This window comes from Odocoileus virginianus, chromosome 32 (genome assembly GCF_023699985.2).
Source record: "Odocoileus virginianus isolate 20LAN1187 ecotype Illinois chromosome 32, Ovbor_1.2, whole genome shotgun sequence".
NCBI lineage: Eukaryota > Metazoa > Chordata > Mammalia > Artiodactyla > Cervidae > Odocoileus > Odocoileus virginianus.
In genome coordinates, this window is record NC_069705.1 from 20,402,372 (window position 1) to 20,420,709 (window position 18,338).

An 18,338-nucleotide genomic window follows, 5' to 3' on the forward strand; every position below is an offset into this window, starting at 1 on the left:
CTGTCCTCCTTAAAAAGAGTAAGAATTACCCTCAAGTTCTGAAATTCCTCTCTACACAATGGCCACACAATCAGATACACAGACAACTGTGAAAATCCACTCCAGAAAACCATTCTCCTCCTAATTTCATAGCCATGGAAAAGAGGCACTTGGCACTGCGCTTTTTCGGACACAGTGTTGGGCATTTATACCTTACGGCTGAGCATCAGTTTCCAGCCCACCCACCGCAGCGAGGGCAATTTCTGATGTCCTGCATGCTATGTAGATTACTCCTTGTACTGTAGCCCCACAATGCCAAAGTATATTAGAGGTAAATCTTGCTAAAATGAACATTCAGAGAAATGACTCCGTTTAGAAGTTAAATTCTCTCTCCTCCACTGGATTCCAACTCATATCACTGTAAGCATTAGATTAAGTCAACTTTAAAAATGAAAACCACTCTTCTCCCCAGGCTTGCTTTATAATTTCAAGAATAGGCTTAGCAATGATGAGACTTTCTGCCAGCTATACCATGAGCCTGCTTGCGCTGTAATGTTCTAAAGCACAGAGAATTTGGTCTTTAGCAATTTGGCAATGTCCAGGGAGGAAGGGGAAACATCTGAAGTTATTTTTACTTTTGCAAGTCCTCTGGTTGTACACAGTGAATGCTAGGGTGGGTCAAGTATTGTCTAGAACCTTCAGGGTCTTTTTTTTTTTTTTTTTGCATGGCCTCATTTCCGTCTTCCTGTTGCTAGGAAGGGGAGCTAAGCATGAGAAAAGCGTGTTTACAATACTGGACCATCCTGTCCAGCACAAGGCTCTCTTCAAAAGAGTACAATTCACTTCACCCACTGTACTTTGGATGCCCCATTCTTCTGAACCAAACCACCCTCCCCTGAATATTTTCAAATTGCTTATTTACCCACCTAAGCCATAAAAATACCACTTTCATTTGAACGTTGCATCATGACTTAAAATCTCCATGGGGACACCAAGGGAAACCCAAGTACTTATTTTTGTATTTGAAACCACCTCTTGGAATCCCACCAAGCCTCTGATTAGAAGGCATCTCACCGGGGCCTCCCATACCCTTTTAAAGCCCCACAATAGTTTTACAAGGAAGAGTTTAACTACTATCCATATTTTTCACTTCACAGTGATAAACTGTTTAATCATAATATGCTTTTATATTAATCTGATATATTTTCCATAAGCAACCAAGCATTCCCCTTTAATGTAAAAACGCCCTGAAACTTTGCTCCATCTTTGGTTTTTGAACTACAAGACAGAACAATAATAAAATAAACAAAGATAAAAAGGCTTTAGTTTTAAAGGGGCATCTAGTCTCTCACCTTTGCTCCAGAACGATAGGAAAATCCTTTAAATTAGTCCAGTGTATTAAAACTTGGAACACTGCCTTCAATTAGCCATAGTTAATTGCTTAACTGTTTAAGCTTTTCAGTCTTTAAGGAGTTAGAGGTGGTGTTTCTCATAAGGTCCACAATTAGGAAGTTAAGACACAGGTAAGTCATTGATATGACACTTCTCATTCACTGGAGGGAAAGATGAAGTTGGAAGCTACTTAAGTCCAATTCTGTGGAGGAGGGAAACCAAGTCAGCTCTCTGTCTTGGGCTTCCAGCCAGTTTGGTGTAAGGTGTCACTCAGCATGAATTAAAATCTGTTTTTGTCAAAGCAAAGTTTTAAAACCAGCTAGGAGAGAAAGTCAGTCTGCTGTGCTTCATTTTAAACGCTGAACAGTAGTGCTAATGAAAAAAATATGCACTCAGGTTTGGGCCACGCTGTAAATCTGGCATGCCACAATAAAAGTTAATACATGCAATTGCCAACATTTTCTCAGAAAACGACTCGAAATAACGTCTGAAAGCACATCTGCTAACTATTTGACACTCATTTCCCAGGACTTTAGTTCTATTAGGGGGACTGTTGACTTACAGGGCACCCCTCCGACCATCTGCTGCAGTCTGCAAGCCAAGATGGCACTATGTCCCTCCATTAATTTCTCACTTATGCTCCGCAAATTATCTCTGCGGAGGACCAGCCTGCAGGCCAGATGGATGCTGAATTAGTCAACCTCTTGGAGCTGCTGATAGACTTACATCCAGAGTTCTGCTGGTCTATTGTTTTCTCTCAAATCTTCAGCAAATAGAGTTTTGAAAAAAAAAAAAAAGTAATCTGAGACCTTCTTCAGAGCTATGATCTTTTTTTCCCCCATCCAAATGCGTCATATACCTCGCCCTCATGAATCTTTCGGTAACGGATGGCTGTGCCTGGACTGCATTCCTCTGCCTCACCGGCAATCACTAAGGCAGCTTCTGAATCTTAAGAATGTACCCATTTGCTAGCCAAGTTGAGTGTAAAATGACTGGGGCAAAGCAAGCGTTGGGCAATATTTTCTTCTCCACTCTATATGCAGGGGTTCCCTCCTTCTCTAATTAGCACACACTGGGTACTGAACATCACAGAGACTGTGCTCAGCCCTTGTCGTTTGATCCTCAGCACCTCCCAGCGCGGTTAACACAGCTATGACGCCCATGATGCAGATGAAGGAGGAGAGGCGAGGTGTCAATTCCCAGATTCACTCAGCTCGCAGGCTGCAGACCACTATTCCCACCCTGCCGGCCTCACCCAGGGTCCGCGCTCTGTTAAGGCACGCGGAGATTGTTAAGTCACACGTGGCGGCGTCGGTTTGCCGCGGCCAGAGGTGTAACTCCTGCTGAAGGATCAATGGCTCGGCCCGCGAGGCTGGAGGTGGGGACAAGGACACGGGGGGCAGGGGTCCAAAAGGCCGTCGCCTCGCTATACGGAAAAAGCCAGATCGCCTGTTGTGCTTCCTTCCTTTTGGCGGCCCCGGGATTCGCGGCGCGCGGGCGCCTCCTCCGGAGCCAAGGGCGTGGGCATCTCCATGGGGCATTTTAGGAAACCCAGTCCAACGCCCCAGCACGTGAAGGCACAGCCTTCCAGCAAGCGCCCCACATGCAAGCCTTGGGGCTGGCTAAAACATCTGCAGTACTCTCCAGGGGCAGGCAGCCACCAAAGCAAGACTTTCCTGGCTAAGCCTGCGTTATTTTCCAGCGTTTAAAATATCTGAACAAAAACGGTTGGAAATTAAGTTTTTTGTAAGTTCACTTTTAAGCAGTTGAACATTTTTTTCCAAGGGTCATCGCAGTCTACATATCCCTAAATAATAAGATTCTCAAGGGAGTCAACGCTGATTTTGGCTTGTACGGTGAAGGACAGCAAACGCCGAGCCCTGCAAAGGTCCTCAAAGGGAAATGAGCAGAAAGAAGGTCGCTCCGCGCCCCCTCGGAGCCAGAGGCCACCGCCTCGGATTTAGAATAAGAATAGAAAGACCGCCAGCGAGGCTGGGCAGAGGGACTACGCGTCTTGCGACCCCGACCCGGCCCTGTGCCCCCCAGCCCGGCCTGCACCCCTAGCCTGCGCGGGAAGTTATTGTGGGTTTCACTTCATCAGTTACGGTCGCTCCCCCAGCCCCCACCAGCCCGCAGCCCTTCCCAGAGCCCACGGGGCGCGTCAGCCCGCGGCTCCAGGGAACATTACCCGAGATTAAGACCTCCCTCCCCGGACGACGACCCTTGTTTTCCCCACACTCCACCTCCTGCACTCCAAGAAACACGGGCGACTCGGTTCCGAGCCTCCTCGGAAAGCGCTGCCAAAGCACAGAACGTCAGGCACCGACTTGACAAGGCAGGGTGACATTTCCTCCGCGGCGGGTTCCCTCCGCAGCTGGCTCTCGCGGCCGGCCGGACGGCAAGGCACAAGTCTAGCTTACGTGTTAGGATCATGGTGTCCGGCTTCTCTCTGCACATCAAGTGCGGCAGGGGACGGCGGGCGCGCGGTGGGGAAATCGAGGCAGCCCCACGCAGCTCGGCTCCGGCGCCGGGACCCACGGCGGCACCCGAGACGCGCGCGCCCCTCCGAGAGATCCTCAGAGCATCCTTGCTCGCAACCCCAGAAAGAACGCGGGGTTTGCCCGAGATCGAAAAGCGGGAGTGCTCAGAGAGCTGAGCCAGAAGCCCGGGAGCGCTGCTGGCTCCTGCCGCAGGGAAGTTCGGCCATGGCAGGGACCGGAGCGCAGCACCCTCGTACTAGCCGCAGGAGCGGTCTGCCTCCCGCCTAGCCGGCAGGCCGCGCCCTCCTGCAGCGCCCACCCCTGAAGGGAGGAACTAGACCCTGCCGGTCTCCTCCTCCCGGCCGCCGGGTCTCCAGCAGCGCCTCCCGCCGGCCTCAGGCCCCGCCCTGCTCTCCCGGCTCCGCCCCCTCATCCCGCGCCGCCCAGCTAGCCCGCCACCGCCCGAGGCCTCCCCTGGCCGCCCCCCTTCAAGCCCCGCCCCGTCCCTCCTCCGCCCCGGGCTGGAATGCTTTTCCCCTGGCCGGCAAATCGGCTGGAGGAAGCGCCTACAAGTCTCCCATTAGTGGTCTTGGGGGCAAAGGCAAATGCTGGACCCTGGAGGCATTTACTTGCTGGGGAGGTCTGGGCTCCACGCTGGGAACACCGCCCTTTTCCCTCATCTTTTTTTGGTAGCCTTGCACACTTTTTTTTTTTTGTTATCCTGCCTTTCATCATGACGGGAACTGCACAAATTCCTGGGAACCAAGGCGAGGTGGGGAGGGAGGGGTGAATCAGTGTTGCATTACATGTAAAATGGGAAGAAGACAACCTGTCCCTGGGACACTCATCATTCAATGCTAAGGTGCGCAGGGGTACAGAGGAATGTAACTGACGCTGTGGTAGAGAGGGACAACTGTTACTCCACGTGTCTAGTCTCCGTGTGCAGTCAGAGCCAAAGGTTTCCTAACCAAAGCCCTTGGGCCACAACCCAGAGCAGCTCCTGGAACTGGCAGAGAAGACCCTAGATGCAGAATTAGAATCTCTGATTTTGAGAATCTGCTGTTTGTTTTTTTTTTTAAACAAGCCCTTGGGTGATTCTGGTGCACTGCAATTTGAGGACCCCTGATATAAAAGGAAACTTTATTTTAAAATATTACAATTGACTATAATCTCTGTAAAATTAAAAAGAAAAAAAACTCTGATCGAGATTGCATGAAAATTTCCTTTGAGGCTAGTCAATGCTTTCTGCCTATTTCCTCTGGGTAAAGAAAACACCAACCTAAACCCATTTATTAAACAAATACATCCCGAGCATTTATTTACCATGAGCCAAACACTGTTCTAGGCTCTGGAGATTCAGCAATGAGCAAAAAAGATACACATCCCTTCCCTTCTGGAGTTTACTTCCTAGTGGGGAAGATGCACAATAAACAAAATAAGTCAGTGAAATATATATAATGTCTTAGATGGAGATATATAAAGTAGGGGAGGGGATGAGGAGGCTTGGAGCAGAGTATGTTTTCAAATAGGGTTAAATACAATGGGAGAATTTAGTCTCTTGATTAGTTTAAAATGTATTGATTTCATAGCTGGGTCTTAGTTGACAAACATGACTTTTTCACCCCATTTTCTCAAAAACAAAATAAAAACACTCATTTCACCACTGACTTCCTAATTTACCCAAACCGGCATTGGGCCCTGAGAAGTGGCATCCTGGGAGTGCATGGGGCTCCTTTATTTAATGGTTATTTCCAGGGCGTTTACCTACTTAGAGCTGCTGGGGACCCCAAGATAAGCAAAGGCAGGCCCGCCTCTGCTCGCTCAGAGTTTAGTCTGCTAACAAAGCAAAGGGCTTATGAGAAAGAGTTCTTGTAAGGGCCTGAAAAGTGGGGACCCGACCTGGCTCAAGAAGAAAAGGGAATGTCCCTCTGAAGTCCGGGAGCTGGAAGAATGCTCAAAACAGCTGCCAGCAAGGGGAAATTCGATTCAGGAGAAACTGGAAAAATAAAGGCAAGAACTTTCAATTCCCTACACTACTGTGCTGACAATTTTTAAAAATCCTTAACAGCAAAAAACAGTGTAAACCACTATAAAGAAAGAAGGCATCCCGTGATCAGATTTGCATTTTGCAATCTTTGCTCAGTGCGCAAAACTTGAAAAAGAGGAATATTTCCCTGAACTTCCCTTATACACTAAATTCTCTTGTTTAGAAACAACCCAAAACTTAAAAATATAGATACTCTAAGCCTCTCCTCCAAAACATATCAATTCTCAGAATAAGTTCTTAATGCTTATTATTAGCTGGTTGTAGTTGTATTTTTCTTGAATTAGGTTTCCAGGAGTCTGTGCAAGCCTGATGTACCATCTGCCACTAAGTTATTAATCTTTCCAGAATAAGACCCGATGATGTTAATATTTCTGTCTCTTCTTAAGTCTCATTCCTTTCTCCTTGATTATTTTTTAATATCTTTTGATGTGGCCCACTTATTTATTCATTTTTGGCTATGCAGCACCTTTGCTGCCATGCAGGCTTTTCTCTGGTTGGGAGCGAGGGCTACCCTTAGCTGTGGTGTGCGGGCTTCTCATTGCAGTGGCTTCTCCGGTTGCAGGGCGTGGGCTTTAGAGCGCGTGGGCTTCAGTAGTTGTGGCGCATGGGCTTGGCTGCTCTGCGGCATGTGGTATCTTCCCAGATCAGGGATCAAACCCCTGTCTCCTGCATTGGCAGGCAGATTCTTTACCACTGAGCCACCAGGGAAGCCTCTTTCTCCTTGATTATTTATGTTGTCTTCTCTTGTTTCATTCCGTCTCTTTGGAGGTTTCTGTGACGTGGATTGCTCACCATCTAAAAATAATAGTAACTCCAGACACATTTGCCTTGGTGATGCATTGGTTTTCATATAGCCTCCCCTGAATCTCATCATCTTCTTCCATTCTTTGGTCTCCTAACTTAGCCTGTGACCTGGGCCAAATCCCAAATTTTATTTTTTAAATTCTTACTCCCATTAGAAATGGATATGCTACATTTAGAAAACTGCTACACTTGTAGAATGTGGCTGAAACAGGACTTTTGGAATAGATCACTTACCAACTGTGTGATGAATATATTATTTAGCCCCCTAAACTTTAGCTTCATCTTTGAAAAAAGAGGTTTGAAATAGTGCATATCTCATGAGGTTTATCATAAGCTCATGCATAAGCTCATGCACATTATGCTTAGCACATAGTAAGTACTTGATAAGGCTAGACATTATTATTATATGTTATTAAATGGGCACCTCACACTAAGCCATGCAGTTAGTATTTAAATAGCCATCTAGGAGAAGATGAAAACAAAACAAGATTTGGATTTCAACCTTTGCGAATCTGAGAAACCTGTACAAACTGGGGCAAGGAAGAAGTGGGGACATCATTAAGAGTTAAATACACAGTGGTCCTTTCTGGATAAAAGAGGGTCCCCAGGAAAGAGCAGTGTCCTGCCTCTCCATTTAACCATCAACTCATCACCCACGGTTTCATTTGTCTATCACTGGAAGACGCCATTAGCCTGGGTTTGTCAACCAATGCGTGGCATGAGATTTGGATACTGAAACACTGGACTCCAAGAAGCATGGAATAAGGCAGCCCATTTCCCTGCCCACAGTATATATGGTCCTCTGATACTCCTTTGATAAATGAGAATAAAAGCCCTCACAGGGACTTCACTGGGGGGTTCAATGGCTAACACTCTGTGCTCCCAATGCAGGGGCTCCTGGTCAGGGAGACAGATCCTACATGTCACAACTAAAGATCCTGCATGCCACAACTAAGAAAGATGCAGCCAAGTAAATAAATATTTCTAAAAATATCACAAATTACCCCAGGTTTTGTTGCTACTGTTGCTGCTGCTGTTCTCAATGGTAGGTTAAAACCAACAACAAAGAAAATATTTGACATAAGGACCTGTGATGCTGCCCTTCACTTCCTGCCACGCTCCTCTCAGTTGGAGCATCAATTTCAAGTTATTCACAAGGGTAGCCAGGCTCCGTCATCTACGTGGATGTTTTCATGTTCAAGGGTTGTATTACCAAGGTAAACAAACCACACGGTGAACTTCTAAACTGCCAAACAGAAGCCTGGGTGACTAACTGGGCTACTCTTTGATTCCCGTGTGTGGTAACTCGCTTCAGTTGTGTTCGTTTTGTGACCCACCAGGTTCCTCTGTCCATGGGATTCTTCAGGCTCTTTTCTGATGATTAGTATTATGTATCATTGATATTGCCCCAGGGCATCCTTCTTGCATTTTTTTTTCCATTAAAGAAAAGAATAGAACTCTGGTATCTACAGGCAGTCAGGCAGATAATGCCGGTGAGGAAAGCAAGTCATAGTGGGATGGCGAGAAGCTGAGGAACCAGGGGCCCCTCCAAGAGGGCAGCGCCATTCAGGCCCACTTGGTTGTTGGCTTGTGTTAACACAGCAACCCATTGTCCTGGGTTTAAAGATTTTTTTTCAAGAGCCCCTAGATTTCTAAATTTTTATACCACATGTCCCAATTTTTAGATGCCAGCAACTAATTTAAAAAAAACATTGAAACCCATCCCAGGTTCAACTTTGGGCTTCATTTAGCCTTGGGGCAGCTAGCTTAAACCTCTGCTCTAGTGATACAAGCCAAGCAATCTCTTTAAAAATTTATTTCTCTCCCACAGGAACTAAAAGGCTTCTGCACTTGGAGAATGTTGTAATATAATTTGTGTTCAATGGACCATTGTGAAATGTGTGTGGGAAATAGTTTTTTATTTTTACTGTTCAAAGGAAATTTAATAATAGAAAGCAGTGAAAATAAGTTTGTAAACAGTATACAATTCAGAGAAATAATTAAATTTGAAATTTAATGGTTGTCCTTAAAACATTCATTTATGGTTAAGCTTCCATGACCCAAATCTGGATTTTTTTCCCACTGTCTACCTTGGTATTCAGCCTTTTCCAAAATATTTGAAACCCAGATGCCAGCGGGTATAGGATGATGAAAGAAGATAAAAAGCAAGGTTTAGGAGGTGAAATAAATTAGCCTGCTTTTAATTCTACCTAGAATAGTGGAGCCTGGCAGGCTACAGTTCATAGTGTGTAGAGTCGGACATGACTGAAGTGACTTAGCATGCATAAAATAGCTCTCTTATTCAGTCAGGCCTTTTTTGGACTACATCTTTTGAACACATGAAGTTTAAAATATGGGGAAGGTTAACAATCTATCAGTCAGTTTTAGTTCAGAGGAGGAAGTCCCTTGTTCCTGCATAAAGGTGGTAAAAATCTATTTTCTGGATAATAACTTAAGCCTCAAATATGATCCAGTCTAGCACAGAACTTTTATTATTCAACAAACATATATTAAACCCTAGAAAAAGAAGATGTGCTGATGATACAAAATTGAACAGGAATAAATAGGTTCTGGGATGTTATGTACAGAATGGTGATTATAATTAATAACGTCTTACTGCATATTTGAAGGGCTTCCCAGGTGGCACTAGTGGTAAAGAACCCACCTGCTAATGCAGGAGAGGTAAGAGACTTGGGTCGGATCCCTGGGTCAGAAAGATGCCCTGGAAGAGGAAATGGCAACCCACTCCAGTATTCTCACATGGAGGGGTCCTGGGTTCCTTGACCTCTCACCATCCCACTGTGACTTGCTTTCCTCACCAGCATGACCTGCCTGAGTGCCTGTAGATACCTGAGCTCTATTCTCTTTTTTAATAGAAAAAATGAAAGAGGGATGCCCTTGGGCAATAACAATGATATATAATATTAATCATTAGAATAGAGCCTGGAGAATCCCGTGGACAGAGGAGCATGGTGGCCTACAGTCCATAGGATCTACAGAGTCGGACATGACTGAAGTGACTTAGCATGCATGCATATTTGAAAGTTGTTGAGAGTAGATTTTAAAAGCTCTCACCGTAAGAAAAAAAAATAGCAACAATTTGTGGTTCAGTTCACTTCAGTTCAGTCACTCAGTCGTGTCTGACTCTTTGAGACCTCATGGACTGAAGCACACCAGGCTTCCCTGTCCATCATCAACTCCTGGAGCTTAGCACAAAACAAAAGCATCAATTCTTTGGCACTCAGCTTTCTTTATAGTCCAACTCTCACATCCATACATGACTATTGGTAAAACCATAGCTTTGACTAGATGGACCTTTGTTGGTAAAGTAATGTCTCTGCTTTTTAATATTTTGTCTAGGTTGGTCATAGCTTTTCTTCCAAGGAGCAAGCATCTTTTAATTTCATGGCGGCAGTCACCATCTGCAGTGATTTTGGAGCCCCCCAAAATAAAATCTGTCACTGTTTCCATTGTTTCCCCATCTACTTGCCATGAAGTGATGGGACCGGATGCCATGATCTTAGTTTTCTGAATGCTGAGTTTTAAGCCAACTTTTTCACTCTCCTCTTTCACTTTCATCAAGAGGCTCTTTAGTTCTTCTTCACTTTCTGCCATAAGTGTGGTGTCATCTATGTATCTGAGGTTATTGATATTTCTCCTGGCAATCTTGATTCCAGCTTGTGCTTCATCCAGCCTGGCATTTTGCATGATGTACTCTGCATATAAGTTAAATAAGCAGGGTGACAATATTCAGCCTTGGCATACTCCTTTCCCAATTTGGAACCAGTCTGTTGTTCCATGTCCAGTTCTAATTCTTGCTTCTTGACCTGCATACAGATTTCTCAGGAGGCAGGTAAGGTGGTCTAGTATTCCCACCTCTTGAAGAATTTTCCAGTTTGCTGTGATCCACACAGTGAAAGGCTTTGGCATAGTTAACAAAGCAGAAATATATGTTTTTCTGGAACTCTCTTGCTTTTTTGATGATCCAACAGGTGTTGGCAATTTAATATCTAGTTCCTCTGCCTTTTCTGAATCCAGCTTGAACATGTGGATGTTCACAGTTCATGTACTGTTGAAGCCTGGCTTGGAGAATTTTGAGCATTACTTTGCTAGAATGTGAGAAGAGTGCAATTGTGCGGTAGTTTGAGCATTCTTTGGCATTGCCTTTCTTAGGGACTGGAATGAAAACTGACCTTTTCCAGTCCTGTGGCCACTGCTGAGTTTTCCAGATTTGCTGGCATATTGAATGCAGCACTTTCACAGAATCATATTTTAGGATTTGAAATAGCTCAACTGCAATTCCATCACCTTCACTAGCTTTGTTCATTAGTGATGCTTTCTAAGGCCCACTTGACTTCGAATTCCAGGATGTCTGGCTCTAGGTGAGTGATCACACTATTGTGGTTATCTGAGTCATGAAGACCCTTTTTGTGTCGTTCTTCTGTGTATTCTTGCCATCTCTTCTTGTAATATTTGTGGCGATGGATGTTAATTAGACTTATTCTAGATTTATCACAGTGATCATTTTGCAATATATACTTATACTGAATCATTATGTTATACTCCTGAAACTGATATAATGTTATATGCCACTTATATCTCAATTTGGGGCTTCCCTTTGGCTCAGCTGGGAAAGAGTCTGCCTGCAATGCAGGAGACCTGGGTTCGATCCCTGGGTTAGGAAGATCCCCTGGAGAAAGGAAAGGCTAACCACTCCAGTATTCTGGCCTGGAGAATTCCATGAACTGTATAGTCCATGGGATTGCAAAGAGTTGGACACGACTCAGCAACTTTCACTTTCATATCTCAATTTATAAAAACCTCACTAAATGACAAAAAACAAACAAAAAATAGAATGTAACGAGAAGGCTTGGAAGAGAAAGCTCTTCGGTAGAAAGTAAAAACAAATACAGTCTGCCACAGTTCACTGGTGTGCTGGACATGCTGAATTCTCAATCTTGGTTTGGTAAACCAGTGGGCATGCTTTCCTGAGATAATTATAATATTCACAGTAGAATCTCCTTTGAAAGGTTATTTCATTTAATACCTGAGATAGTTAATCAGCCCATGGCCTCACAGCCCAAAATGGCAGAGAAGTGACTCCAGGACCCCTAATCAGTGCCTCTGCCATCCCCAACTTCCATCTGTGCTTCACCAAGTATAGCTCTGATTCTTTCAAGTGGCCTTTGACAAAATTTGCAATTCTTTTTGAATCCACAGAAGAAAATGGCCTAATTTCCCATTGAATTGGCCAATTTTAGGGCATGCATTTGATTCTTTGTCTATTCTGACATTATCCTCAATTGAACAGGATTTTTTTAGTTTTGAGTTTGTAGCAAATAATTTATTGAAAGCTGAGGATGGACAATGCTATTTTATAAGAACTAATAATATTTAATCTTTTGCTTTCTTATTCAACTTTTGTGACTATAAAATATTCATTGTTTAAAGTTTGGAAAATTTGAAAAAGTATAAAGAAGAAAATAAAAACCTCATAACTGCACTACCAGAGACAACTGGAGATGATTTACATTTTTATGTCTCTCTTCCCAGTCTGTTTTTCTAAGGACAGATTCTTTATTGTACAACACTGGGATCACAGTGTATATTGTTTGTAACATTTTCTTTCACTTCATATACCTGAAGAATATAGCTTTTTAAAGTTGCTTTATATTTCTTCTTATGGATATACAACAAATTGTTAATCAGTATTGAATTTCAAATTTTTCACCATTTTTCCTTTAACAGACATTCTTGTATAAAAAATTTTAAACACCAAGAATGATAATTTCCTTTAGGAAAATTTACTTACTTTGAATTGACAGGCAGAAGGACATTAGGACATTTGATATATGTTTCTAAATTGTCATTCAGAAAGTCTGTACTTATTTGACATTTTCACCAGTGTCTGAATGTACCCGTTTCTCTACAATGTTAAGCATCATAACATTATAATTTCCATTACTAATTTAATAAGCAAAAATACATTATCTCATTATCAAGTCTACATTTGTTTGAATATTAAACTGGATTAATTTATTACAGTAAAATATATGTAACATAAAATTTATTTTGACTGCTTTTAAGTATACAGCTCAAAGGCACAGAGTCCATTCACATCGTTTTTCTAGCTGTCACTACTATCCATTGCCAGAGTTTTGTCATCCTCCCCAGCTAATTCCCCATTCTTCTTTCCCTAGCCCCCAGGAACCACTGTTCTACTTGCTGTCTCTGGGAATTTGACTATTCTGTGTAGCTCATATAACTGAAATCATACAGTATTTGTCTTTTTGTGTCCAGACCTTTTGTTATACTGGTTGAGTGTTTTCATATTTATTAACCAGTGATAATTTTAAAACTTGCCTATCTAATCCCACAGTTTTGTTCTTTTTTTTTTTTTTTTTGATGAAGCATTTTATCATTTCTTAAAGATACTAACCATTTGTCATTTATTATAAAAATATTTTTAGGAGTTTGTTATCTACCTTTTAAGCTTGATTATGATATTTAAAAAAATTAACAAACAAAATTCAAAGATCTTATTTGTTTTTCTTAATGATTAACTAGGAATTTACTTACGTAGTTTTCCCAATGTGGTCTGAAGCCAGAAATGCTAAGACACAAAATCAATTTGCAAAGCAAGGTCATTTAACAGGTGGGACTTTTGCTTTAGTTATAAGTTTCATTATTTACTCAAAGAAATATTCTAAGTATCTTATTTGATTTTTCTGTTTACTCTAGCAGCACATATAGATGCTATATATAGAGTAAGGCCTCCATAAATACTTACTGCAAAAGGCTGGCGGGTTTAGTGTATAAGTTGGAGACCTAGGGGCACTGAGTTTCCATAGTTTTGAAAATCTGCGTGAAATCATTCATGAGTTTGTTTTTACAAAAGAGATGTTTTGTGTTCACCTGAGTTGTAATGTGTTGCTTTTCTTCATAGTAGATTGCATCTTAAAAATACTATGGCATGGGTTAGGGCGACTGCCTGAAAAATAATAAACAGCTCTTTTTCTCAGCTGCTAACTACAGCATGTTGGCAATTATAGTATTATTTCTGGAAACCCCTACACAGCTCCAGATCATTAACTTACTTTAATGGCCAGCAGGCGAATGAAGTTGCAGCCAGTCGTCAAGCTTGACTTTTCATGCATAGCTAACTCAGTCAATTATCTCTTATGAATTCAGTTGAATTAAGCTGCTTGGGGGGAACTACATGACAACACATTAGACATTTTAAAAATAGCCCTAGTTATAGAGTCATGAATTGTGAAAGACTGACGTTTGAAGATTTATCAGGAGAGACCAGAGTAGATTGACTCTCTCCTATACAAATATTCTGCTGCTGGGCTCACAGCTATTTCTGTATTGATTATTGTCATCTTTTTCATGGGTTGACAAAACAAACATACAATAAAGGGCAAAAAAATCAGAAAAGCCCACTCAATGTCACAACTGAGTTCTCCAGGTCTGAATTAGAAAAATGAATCTGTGAGGGTCCTTCAGTTCATGCATGTGTAGAAGAAGAATACTGATGTAACTCACGTTCCTGCCCTGGTCACAGACACTGTCAGTGACCTTGAGTTGCTTACATAATATTATCACTTGTTCCTTAGTTTATCTTAAAAATTAGACATATTAGATATATATGATATGTTTGTATTATGTTTTACCGCGCTGTGCTCAGTGCTCAGCTGTGTCCAACTCTTTGTTACTCTACGGACTGTAGCCCACCAGGCTCCTCTGTTGATGGGATTCTCCAGGCAAGAATACTGGAGTGGGTTGCCATTTCCTTCTCTAGGGGATCTTCCCAATCAAGGGATCAAACCCGCATCTCCTGCATTGGCAGGCGTTTTCTTTACCACTAAGCCACCTGGGAAGCCTCTATATTTTATTATAGATAAATAAATACAGATATAACTTATAAGACAAGACAAGGATACTGGATCATTTAGCTAAGGATTTTAGGCTGAAGACATAGTATAATTTGGAGGTGAACATTATTATCACAGATAAGATATTTAACTCAGAGAGATTATACTTAGCAGCTTGCTTGATTTAACACTGTTAAGAACTGAAGAAGCAAAGTCCTGGGTCTCTCTGCAATGATACTTGTGAGCTCGGAGCAGGTTTTTGGGTCTCACCTTTCCTAGAATGTAAATTGAGGGGACAGGACCAGTGGTTCTCTCAGTTCCTTTCAGCCATCTATAGGTTCTAGTTTGTCCTGATTTACAGTGTAAAGCTGAATTTACACTCTCATTCCTTTCCTTGTTTAGAGCTCTAACATATCCAACTTTCAAAAAATCTACTGATTTAAAAAAATAGTGGAAAGGAAGAAGCATCTACTCTTTCGGCCACCATGCCTCACACCAAATCAAAATAGATCATGGTGTCCCCTGAGTGTGCAAATCCCAGGATTTCACCTGCTATGGCAGAACTCTTTTCCCGTGACAGTTTCTCACGTACAGAGCCACATTTCTTGAAAATCCCCAAGTAAAGCTGAACACCCTCCTTGACTATCTCTGAGGCCTCATGAGGTATGTGGTGTGGTCCCTATACAGGCTCGTGAAATTCAGACCATGCAGTTTGGTTGTGTAGAATTTCAAGGCTGTTTGCCAAAATGACCTTCTTAAAAATGATCTCTTCCTTTTTTCCTGTGTCATTGCTCTAATTTGCCAATCGTATTTTGATTTTAATCTTCCCATCTGGATTTTGAAGTGGAATACCTGTATTTGTGTGATTTCTTTCACACTTTTCACTAAGAGTTATTTTCCACTTCTCATACATTTAGTCTCTCTTCAAAATTTATTCTCCTTTGTAAGAACCCTACTGTGATTGTTATAAAAGAATATAAAACCACCATGGCAAAGTATTACTGACAGAATATTTTGGACCCATGCATTTCCTCACAGTGATACAAACAGTTTTAAAACAACTACCAAACTAATAAAAAGATGACAATATATGTGCTGGCTGTCTTGCTTTTATGCACTAAAACCTGCTACATCTGAGCCATTATCTAGTATGTTTGGCATGTAACAATACTCTTTTGCATAGTGCTCTTAAATATAAATGAAATTTCATTTTCAATAATATTCAATAATTGAGCAGGATATTTTGTTGTATTTTCTTCTGATTTTTTCTTCTTTCATCTTCCATTTCCCACCTCCCAAATGTTTTTTTCCCCTTTTATAGCCCAACTATTTCACATTCTGGAAAAGGTAAAACTATGAAGACAGTCAGAAAAAAAGATCAGCAGTTGCCAGGGGTTAGAAGGGAGGGAAAATGATCAGGTGAAGTACAGAGGATTTTTAGGGCAGTAAAACTACTTTGTATGATACTATAATAGTAGATACATATTATCATACATTTGTCCAAACCCATGGAATGTTTAATACCAAGAGTGAACCTTAAATGTGGACTGTGGACATTGGGTGATAATGATCTGTCAGCGTAGGTTCATCAGTTTTAACAAATGTACCACTCTGGTGAGGGATGTTGATAAAAGAGGAGGTTATGCATGTGGGGAAGGGATTGGAGTTATATGAGAAATTCCTCCCTCTCAATTTCCCCGTGAATATACATCTGCTGGAGAATATAAAGCCTATTAAAAATATGAGGGGCTTTAGAAGAACATGGAATCTCAGATGATAAGGACACCAAACACCATAATTGTTTTGGTGTCCTGTTAAGAGTAAATATAGAAAATGGAGCAAAGGGGCAACATCTGAGTTCATGGTAACTGAGGATTTCTCAGGACTGATGAAAGACTTCAATTCACGAGTACAGGAGGAATAATGTATACCAAGCAGAATAAACAGAAATCCACACCTAGACACCATTTAGTGAGCCTGCAGAATATGACTAAAAGAAACAAATATTAAAAGCACTTGAGAGAAAAGAGAAATCATCTACAGAAAATGGTAATTAGATTGACAGTGTACCTCACAACAACAAAAATGCAAGTCAGAGAACAGTGGGGTATCTTTGACTTGGGGTGGGAAGATAACTTTGAAGTATGTGTCCCCCCAATTTTTTTAAGGATGACGGTAAAAAAAACATTTTCAGATAAGTAAGAATAGATGGAGTTAACAACCAACAGAACTTTACTAATGGAGATTTGGAAAGACACACTTAAAAAGGAAAATGACCTTAAAAGTCTGAGATTCAAGAAAGAATAGAGAGCAAAGATGGCGGGTAAATTGGGAAAAAAAAACCTTGTCTATGGAAAATAAAAACAGTATTAACAATGATAATAACAGGTGTATTTGTGGAGCTTAAAAAAGCCAACTACAGAGACAACAGCAAGTCAGGAAAGAATAATTGCAGTAGAGTGTTCTAAGGTCCTTGTGTTTATTTACTAAGTATGCATAGCAAAATGTCAAGAATAATCTCTACAAGAATAGAAATAGCGCATTACTTCTAAATTAGTATAGGGAAAAACTGGAATAAGAAAACAAAGATTTTGAAATGTTCTGAAACATAAGAAAACAAAGATTTTGAAATATTTTGAAGCAAAAAAGGCTGAGGATAAAGACAAAGGAGAGAGCAGGTCAAGCGAAAAACACAAAATGAAGGGACACATATATTCAAATATAGTAGTATTTATCAGTAATAATATAAATGGTCTCAAGTTGTCACATAAAAGTTGAAACTTACAGATTATATTGGTTGCTTAAAAATAAAAATACAGCTATATATTATTTGAACTACATTAAAAAGATTGGAATATGGAAAGGCTGAAAGTAGAAGAATAGAAAAGAATTTACCAACCAAATACAAATCTAAAAAAATTAGGGTAGCTATGTAAATACAAATAAAAGGCTTCAATTCAAAAAGGACTATAAATGATGAAAACTTATTACACGGCACAAAAAAGCTCATTTAATGAGGAAAATAAAGTAATTCTGAAGCTGTGTGCCCCTAATAAAATAACCTCAAAATTTACAAAGCAAATATTGGTAGAATTTGAGGGAGAAATGGACAAATATCGTATTGGTGAGAGATTTCAACATACTTCTCTCAATTCTGGATAGGTAGAGCAGGCAAAAAGAAAAGTAAAATAGGCAAGTTTTAATGACCTTGTATAGATATCTGTACCCATCAATTAAAAAAAGAATATATACATTCTCAACATTGTAATATTAAGACCAAGCAAATGAGACAAAATAAAACCACTGACCATATCCTAAGCCATAATGCAAATCTCAACACATTTTAAAGAAGTGGTATTATGTCAACCACTGTGGTAATTTTAAAACACACGTTACAAAACCTTTTGCAATCCTCTCATCAAGTGATAGAATCAGTGTCCCCTCTCCTGGAACCCAGGAGGTCCTTGCGACTTTCAATGACTAGAATGTGGCTCAAGGGCTTCTGCCCTACTTCCAAGGCGGGTTAGAGAAAGTCACGTAGCTTCAGCAAGTTTTTCTTGGACAGCTGCTTGCTCTGGTGTCTTCCATGTAAGAAGTTTGGCTGCCCTGAGTTCCTGATGTGGAACTTCCAAATGGAAGGGCCAGGACAGAGATGCCAGAAGAAATCCAGCTGTTTTGAATTTCCCCAGCCCAGGCACCAGTCATGTGAATGGAGATCCTAATTCCAGTCACTTTCTGACTGCAACTATCCAAGAGGCT

General features: G+C 41.4%; 1 protein-coding gene across 7 annotated transcripts in view; it reads right to left on the reverse strand.

Annotated features, from left to right (window-relative positions):
- Positions 1-18,338, reverse strand: part of DLC1 (DLC1 Rho GTPase activating protein) — a 489,149-nt gene that overhangs the window by 41,807 nt on the left and 429,004 nt on the right. Inside the window, exon 1 of one of the 7 annotated variants that reach the window (XM_020892418.2) lies at positions 3,792-4,141. The exons of 5 other annotated variants lie outside the window; for them this stretch is intronic. In XM_020892418.2, the coding sequence (XP_020748077.2) occupies positions 3,792-3,828 (37 nt within the window). In that variant the 5' untranslated portion in view covers positions 3,829-4,141. Of the gene's footprint in view, positions 1-3,614; positions 3,772-3,791; positions 4,142-18,338 lie in introns of those variants that run through there. One more of the 7 variants, XM_020892419.2, reaches the window with a different exon arrangement.